General features: G+C 40.7%; 1 protein-coding gene across 1 annotated transcript; it reads left to right on the top strand.

The window, feature by feature from the left end:
- Positions 1-6,941: 6,941 nt before the first annotated feature.
- COCSADRAFT_91358 (uncharacterized protein) lies at positions 6,942-7,091 on the top strand (the record flags this gene model as incomplete). Its single annotated transcript, XM_007702730.1, has 1 exon — positions 6,942-7,091. A coding segment is annotated over one exon (150 nt), but the record flags the coding sequence as incomplete, so codon positions are not given.
- Positions 7,092-9,182: the final 2,091 nt, after the last annotated feature.

Here is a 9,182-nt window from a genome sequence, read left to right as displayed (position 1 = left end):
GATCTTGAAATCCTTTGACTGTAATCTTGAAGGGAAGTCTTCAGATAGGAACCTAAAGCGAACTAGAGATTGTACGAGCAATTGCAGAATTTAAAAATAAGAACTCTTAGGCGCTAGTATCAACCAGCGACTGCAGGCTGACACTATAACCCTTCGAACAAAGAACGGTGGGGACTCGGAAGTGCTTTCCTCCAAATAAGTATGATAGATTAATCTTAGCAAGGTTATACTTGTAAATGCCTAGGGCGGAGCGTTTTCCTAGGCTTCGTCGTTTCCCGACCGGTCCTCATCCGACTGGTATTCTGCAGCTTCCTCAAACACCTCTTCTTCTTAGAAAGCTTCTATCTCTCTTACCCGAGGGACTGTGCAGTCGCTCGCAAAGTGTCCGGGCTTGCTGTATTGGTAGCAGTTACTAGGAGTAGTTTGGCGTTCTAGTACTAGTGTCTTAGAGGTAGGCCTAGGCACACTCGAGAAAGCCTGAGGTGGGGTTGGAGTGGGGTCGGACCTTACTTCGTGCGTGGGTGGGCGATACTCTCTTGTCTGATAGGTAGCTAACTTAGGCTTCGCAGTCGAAGTGTAGGTGGTCCGTCGCTCTAATTGTGCTACGATAGGAGCTGATCGTCGTTCTAATTTAAAAGTAGTAAGATGTTTACACATCTCATTGAAGGAGCTGTTAAAGAAACGCTTAACAGCCATGTTAGGAACTCGCAAAGCTGGGCTAATCTTCTGCCAGAGATAGAAGGGCCACTCTAGTTCCGATACATGTCCTTTAATAGCGAGACTAATAAAACGAGCTTTGAACTCTAAAAACGGCTCTCTATCTTTCATAAGCAGATTGTGGAAAGCGGCTCGGCTCTTCGCCTACTCATTGCTAGTTACGAAGTATAATCTAAGCAGCTCAATCATTTCCTCCGCATTCTTGAACCGGTACTCTTCCGTCTTTGATAGGTACTTGGGTTCGAGGTATCCCTTGGCATCACCCGACGTGTGGCTATACACTATGGCCATCTAGTGGCGTTCCGTAGGGAAGTAGTCCGAGTTTAGGTCAAGTCGGTCTTCTACTTCAGCTTACCACTAGGGAAAGGTAGGATCTTTCCCATCACTTAATTAGCTGATAGAGGATGAGATAAGACGGCTTAGTTTAACACGTGGAGGCTTAGGGGTGGCAGAAGTGTACCTTAGTGATTGGCGGGAAGGTAGTTCGGCCGATATTAGTAGGGATTCGGTGGTAAGAACTACGTTACTCCGCAGCTCGGCGTTTTCTTGGGTCAGTCGGTGGACTTAGTTAACTAAGCTGGCTATCTGCCTATAGAGGTCTCTCATAGTTAGTACTAGTACCGAATCCTCCTCGTCTTCGTCTTCTTCTTCTTCTCGTGGGGATAAAGTCTCTGGAGATTTCTGGGTTGGTAGCTTGCTAGCTTTCTTCTCCAAGACGGTTTAGTTCTGGAGTCGGACCGATTTCCGAGGTGGTTCCTTAGAACTACCGGGTTTTGGTGGGTCAACCATCAGCGATTGCCTCTGAGGTTGATGGGTTATTGGTAGTCTCTGAGTCTCTACCGTGGCGCACTCTACGCGACTTTTACCGAAGTAATCTGCCTCGCGAGGAGCGTAGAAGTTCTAAACTCAAAGGCTTCGGCTGGCAGGAGATCAGTAGGATCCTGCCTAGGTGAATGTGGGACGTAACGGTGGAAGTCCGGGTTAACTCTGGATCTTAGGGGATTGACGTGGTCTTCAACAAACAGCTGCGATATTATTTTGAAGCCGTTACCAGCTGGGACGAGACTTTTAATATAATGTAACGGCGCAGGCAAGACTACTCGGATTAGTATCGGCGGTAGTGTCACTTAGAGGCATATGGGAGTGCGTGGGACATCAAACGAGCCTTGATTCGAATAGACACCTATAGGCCTTGTACGAAAGGATATCAAAAGTCTACAGAGCTAGCTACAGGGAGTGTCTCCTTATATACTTATCTTAGTCGGATCCGAATTGGATCCGACCTCACAACGAGTGGTTGATGAAGAGGGCGGCGAGTACTACCTCCGATCCGGCTCTGGGATTGGTCCGATACATGGCGAAGTTGTAACATCGTTACATTCTTATCTTTAGACTTATCTTATACCTTACTAGTTATAATAGTATTACTATTCTTATTAAACTAGCTACGCTGCTTCCTTATATTAGCTATTGTGGGTTAAAATTATTTCTTTTATTAGTTTCTTTCCTACAGCCTATTATTAATGCGTGTTACTAACTTAATTAGCGCGTAAAGCGTTATTAGCTTATCGTAATATATAAGTCTATCTTTAATATTTTTCTTTAGACCTACTTTAAACACCGTTCGAATGTTACAAGTAACAAAAAGGATTCTCTCCTTGACAAATAACGAGATGGCGGAAGGCCTATAGACGTCCACGTCAGAAGGTAATAATCAACGCGGGGCGCTGATCACGTGACGTGGCATCTCGCTAAGGCAGGACATCTAGAGATACTAGACCCTCAGGAGATGCTAGGACATTAGGAGATGCTAGGACATCTGGAGATGCCAGTAACATCAGAGATGTTAAGGGCTTGGCTAGATGTTAGGACTGGAAGTAATAAGGATATAAGGATGGATAGATTTTATTATTTACTCTCGTTGTGGTCAACTTAAATTGTACTTTCTTACTAGTATCTTTACTTAACAAGATTGTTATAAGTTAGTCTATTAAATAGATTAGTCTTGTTAAACCCTCCTTAAGTACGCTAACTCTACTGTATCGCCAGATAAGCCTCACGGAACACTAACGTAATACTCACCTGCCTTAGTGCGGACTAGAATAGAGAAGTATAGACCTATACCCCGTGTAATACTTTAACTACCTATAGATCTAGTGGAAGGAGGATTAACTAACAGCGTCCGATTAAGATTGAACTATGTTAGGAAATTTAAGCGAATACGTTAATATCCTAGGCCTGGTGCCTAAGAGAGATGTTAATATGACTAGTAGTACCTAAGAGGGAAGTAACGAGCCGGCGGTAGGGAGCTCTGAGTACGAACTCGTTAATCTTAGACGCGAGAGCTAAGCCTAAGCAAGGCAGATGGCTGAGTTATAGAATACGATTAACTAACTTATAGGTTAATTAATGGCCACCCTAAATAAGAAACTACTTAAGAAGCTAAAAATAGTAACCCTAGAAAAGTATGACGGAAGTCGCACTAAGTTGTAGACATTTCTTACTAATATCGACTTATACTGCGAATTTAACGAGGTACCTAATGACTAGAAAAAGATCCTTATGGCCAGCACCTATATGAAAGGATGAGCGTTAAGCTAGATGCAGCTATACGTGGAGGACTATCTATTAAATATTGAGAATAGAGGAACGAAGGACGAGACGCGCGCCTTGTTCACTAGTTGGGCCGAATTCAAGAAAGAGATGGGACATATCTTTAGGGAAGTGGATGCTTAGAACTAGGCAGAGAAAGCGATGACTCGCCTAAAGCAGACTAGTTCAGTATTAGCGTATATAGCCGAGTTTAAGTAGCTATAGGCATAAATCGACTAGGACGACGCAGCACTTTGAACGGTGTTTAAAGCAGGTCTGAAGGAAAATATTAAAGACGGACTTGTACATTACGATAAACTAAACACGCTTTATGCGCTGATTGAGTTAGTGACACGTATTAATAATAGACTATGGGAAAGAAACTGACAAAGAAAATAATCCTAGCTAGTGATGGCTAACACAAGGAAACAGCGTAGCTGGTTTAATAAGGATGGCGACACTATCATGACTGGTAAGGTATAAGATAAGTCTAAGGATAAGAATAAGAAACTCTGAGGATAGTTTAATAACGGACTCTCTACGGAAGAACGTAAGAAGCGTTATGATAGTAAGGCATGTCTCTGGTGCGGTGAAGTAGGATACTTCTGTAGAGATTGCCTAAAAAACGAAGTTAGATAAGGAGCGGTTAAGATTAGGATGATTCGGATACTAACACTATACCTAACTAAGGAGCTAGATAAAACTCTTAGCGACCTAGACCTGTACGAAGAAGTAAGATAAGCTATTAATAAGGCCTTTGAGCTAGTATAAAAGGCAATAGGACTCTAAGACTTTAAGTGGGATGTACTACTACTAATAGATTGGCAGATTAAAGGGGCCGAAGTACTACGCCGCCTAAGAAACTAATAGTGCTGGATTTGCAGAACTAATGTATATTAAGCCAACGATTGTGATATCGATGGACGAGTTATAATCTTAGGACCCTAAGTAGATAAGATTGCCTGTAGGGCTGCCCAGAAACAACCTAGGTTTAAGGAATCTGATGACGAGGAGACACCTCGGACGTTTAAGGAATGGATGGAATAACACGAGCGCTTATGTTGGGTTGACTGCCCAAGATAGTGTGATTACCACTTGAGGAAGCGAGAAGAGACTAGAGATAACGAGGACGATTGCTGCTATACTAATTTATGGCATAACGAGTGTCGCGTATAGTATTGCTATATGCACTAGCTTAGAGAAAAGGAAGCTTACGAAGAGTTATGTTAGATTAAGTGCATAATTGATTGCTAATTCTATAAGGAATAGCGACGGAAAGCTAGAAGGGTAGACGACTACTATTATAGTACGATTTCCGTAGAAGAATGCATAGCGAAGAACTGTAGAATGTATAGGGCCTAAGTACGGGAAACGCTAGTAGAGTATAGTAAACTCCTATGGACGTATTGTAGGAAAGGTTGTGCTATGCACTAATAATAGTTCGAGGATACTTAACAGGTAGGCAACTACTACTATAGTATTCTACTAGCGAATATTTATGAGGTAAAGGATTGCCTGATTTATAAAAGTAAGAAGCTAAAACTAAGGAAGAGGGCTACGCAACAGAAGATACCTTATAAGAATATCTATTAGAGCTTCTGCTATAACGATTAGTGTATGATACACTATTCTGCTAAGGCAGACGAAGGCTACTTCTTAAAGAAGAAGGGAAGCAGGCAGTTAAAAAACTAGGATGCTACTAGAGATAGGGTTACGCTGGCAAAGGTAGTCCTAAAACGACCCTTAAGTAAGTATAGGAAGTGGGAGCAAAAGAGTTGTAATTAAAAGCTACAGTACTTATAGATAGATATGAGGTGTTAGCGCTTATAGATAGTGGGGTAGTACGAACTGTTATATCTCTACGAGTAGTGGAAGGAAACAACATACTTTATTGGAATAAGAAGGTACTGATGCGAGTGGTATTAGCTGACGATAGTCCTACGACATACGGGAACGGCTGGATCTGACTTAAGACCGAGGTAGTAACGTTACGCCTAGCTGGTTAAGAAAGCTGAGAAAAGATTAGCATTATGGATCTTAGAGAGACTGAGATGATAATTGGCTATAATTGGTTGTTAAAGCACAACCCTGCCATTAATTGGCAAAAGAAGATATTACTTAGCTGAGAGCCTATGCATAAGGCTGCTAAAGTATGACACGAGATACGCCCGACGAATTAGCGCGCAACCTAGGATGGGAGATTTAGTATAATCTTACCGCATAAGATTGCGAGAATCTATGTAAAGAACCTTTAGAGAGTAGGAGTTATTTAGATACGGCAGATCGCGACTATAAAGGATGGATTGGTACTATAGTTGGCGATTCTAATAGAATACTAAACGGACGAGTTTAGAGAACTGTTCGAAGAAAATGAGGTAACGGACCTAGTAGACTATTAGGATTGGGATCACGAGATTATCCTTAATAAAGGAGCTAAGTTAAGCCTAGGACTAATGTACTCTATAGCGCCTGAGTACGACGCTGAGCTGCGGGATTATATTTAGAAGAACTTAAAGAAGGGATTTATCCGACTAGGATTAGGCCTAATAGCCTTATCTATTTTATTTATAAAGAAACCTAATAGGAAGTGGCGACTATATGTCGACTTTAGAAGGTTGAATAGCGTTACTTAGAAAAACTAATATCCCTTACTACTTATTATAGAGCTTATGGATCGACTCTAGGGAGCTAAGTAGTTTACGAAGTTTAACGTTTAGGAAGGATTTTACTAAATTAGAATTAAAGAAGGTCACGAATGGATAATAGCGTTTAAAACGAAGTACGGACTCTTTGAATATACGGTTATGCTGTTTGGATTAACGAATGCGCCAGTAACTTTTTAATTAGTTATTAATAACGCTCTCTATAAGTATCTCAGAATCTTTATTACCGCGTATCTAGATAATATACTAGTATACTTTAGCGGTATACGCGAAGAATATGTTGAGTATATTAAGAAGGTCTTATGAAAGCTTAGGGAATATAAGCTATACCTTTAACTAGGAAAGTGTGAATTCTATATATAAGAAACGGAATTTCTCGGATTTATTATATTAACCGAAGGAGTAAAAATAAATCTAAAGAAGATATAGACTATATAGGAATAGCTAATACCTAAAATAGTTAAGGATATTTAATTCTTCTTAGGATTTGCGAATTACTATTAAAAGTTTATTAGAGATTACTTAAAGATCACAGCACCCCTTACGGAAATAACGAAAAAGGAAATAGGTTTTAAATAGGAATAGAAATATTAAGAGGCTTTTAATTAAATTAAGTAGATATTTCTAGAGGTATCTGTACTTAAGATGTACAGCTCTTAACAACTAATAAGGGTTGAGACTAACGCCTTAGACTATGCACTCGGAGCTGTATTGTTATAGCAGTGCCTAGACAGGAAATGGAGACTAGTGTTCTACTATTTACGGAAGTTCTCTAGAGTAGAACTTAACTATAACGTTTATAATAAGGAACTATTTAGGGTAGTTAATGCCTTTAAATAATAAGAAGTGTACCTATTAGAACTCCCCGAATAGATCGAGGTTTTTACTAATTACTAGAACTTGACGAGTTTTATGATAATGAAAAAACTTAACTAACGATAAGTGCGATAGGTAGAGATGCTAGCCTAGTTTGACTTTAAGATTACGTACCGCGTAGGAACGCTTAATGGAGTAGTAGACGCTTTAAGTAGAAGGTCTGATTTGCGCGAAGAGGGTTATAAAGAACTATATAACGCCTTACTTAAGACGATGCCTGATGGTAGTCTGAAGTACAACTAGCCGGAACTAGCTAAGGTAGCTAAGGTGGCTGAGCAGGTAAAAACACTATAGAAATAATGGCAGGAAAAGGCAACGCTATGGGCGTTAGAAACGGACCCTTACCCGTTAGAAGTAATAAATGATAGGAAAGAGCTTAAAGCTCTAGGAGAATGTATAAGTACGTACATACTCCCACATATAAGAACCGAACTTATTAAGACCCTGTATGAGTCTCTAGAATATGGACACGTAGGTGTGGATGAAATAGTTAGACGACTAGCTAAGGTGTTTGCGATACCACGCTTGCGAGCGAAGATGTAGGAAATACTAGGTAACTGTTTGGCATGTTACTAGAATAAGCCTAAGAGATATAAGCCCTACGGCCTGTTATAACTCTTACAGCTACTATCTAGACTATAGATAAGCGTAACGATAGACTTTATAGTGAAGCTTCTAAAATCGTTAGAACTAGGATTAGCTCGATTCTGCGACACTATCCTAGTAATTGTGGACTGATTAACTAAAGTAGTAAAGTTTGTGTCTACGGAAGAGACTATTATGGTAGATAAATACGCGTACGAAGTTACTAAAGTATTAGTGTTAGAGTATGGGATACCTGAAGAGTTTATTACTGATTATAATAAACTGTTTACGTCTAAATACTAGAGTATATTCCTAGTAAAGTTAGGTGTTAAGAAGAAGCTTTTGATAAGCTTTTACCTAGAAATAGACGGCCAGACGGAACGCACGAACTAGATATTAGAATAGTACCTATGGATGTACGCTAATAAATTATAGAATAACTAGATAGAGTTACTACTAATAGCGTAATTAGCCTATAATAGTATAAAATTAGTAATGATAAAGTATTTGCCGCACTACGCGAACTACGGATATAAGCCGACCGCCTACTAAGATCTGAAGAATATCGAAAGTATCGCGGTAGAAGTAGACGATAAGGCGAAGCTTATGCGAGAATTATACGAAGAATTAAGTAAGAATATAGCTTAACGAAACCTTATAACATCTAAAGTAGTAAATAAACTAAGGATTAAGGGACTAACCTTTAAGAAGGGGAATAAAGTTTTCCTATTAAGATAAAACCTAAAAACTAAACGACTATATAGAAAATTAGATAACCTCCAAATAGGACTATTTAAGATCCTAGAGAAAATAGAGAAAGTAAACTATAAGTTAAAACTTCTATAAGGCATACAAATCCACCCTGTCTTTCATAAAAAACTTCTAGAACTAACGTGGCGGATAAGCGAGTCGCGCAGGCAAGCGAGTCGCGCACCTCACCAACTTTCTTACTCTATTACACTTGCCTTTATCATGGCTCCACGCCACGCTATTCAATTACTCTCAAATGAATCAGATATTCAGCTTGCTATACAATCTCTTAATTCTAATCAAATTCAAACAGGCCGACGCGTAGCTTCAATCTTTAACGTGCCTGAATCAACGTTACGCGATCGACGCGCTGGGAAGCGTGCGAGACGCGATTGCCAGCCCAACTCAAAAAAGCTTACTCAGATAGAAGAGGAGGTGATTATAAGCCATATACTTGATCTAGATCAGCGTGGATTTGCGCCTACCTACGCTGCCGTACGTGATATGGCTGATAAGCTACTAGCTGCACGTGGTGCTGGCCACGTTGGGCAGAAGTGGCCAGCCAACTTTATTAGGCGTACAGGCTCTCTTACAACGCGTTTTAATCGAGCGTACGATAGGCAGAGAGCTCTATGTGAAGATCCAGCCCTAATTAAGAGCTGGTTTGAGCTTGTGGAGCAGACAAAGGCCAAGTACGGCATCTGCGACGAAGACGTCTATAACTTTAACGAAGCTGGCTTTATGATGGGCAAGATCACGACTCAGCTTGTCGTAACAGCGTCAGAGAGAAGAGGCCGGCCAAAGGCAGTTGAGCCAGGCAATCGCGAGTGGGTAACGCTGATCGCAGCGATTAACGCAGCTGGCTGGTCAGTCCCACCGTTCCTTATCTTCGCTGGCCAGTATCACCTATCTGCCTGGTACGAGGCAGAGATCCCACGCGAGTGGGTAATCGCAGTCAGCGACAATGGCTGGACGAATAATAAGCTAGGCGTGCATGGG

This window comes from Bipolaris sorokiniana (assembly GCF_000338995.1).
Source record: "Bipolaris sorokiniana ND90Pr unplaced genomic scaffold COCSAscaffold_8, whole genome shotgun sequence".
NCBI lineage: Eukaryota > Fungi > Ascomycota > Dothideomycetes > Pleosporales > Pleosporaceae > Bipolaris > Bipolaris sorokiniana.
The sequence above is the reverse complement of the archived record's forward strand: the minus strand, read 5'-3'. Positions and strand labels throughout refer to the sequence as shown.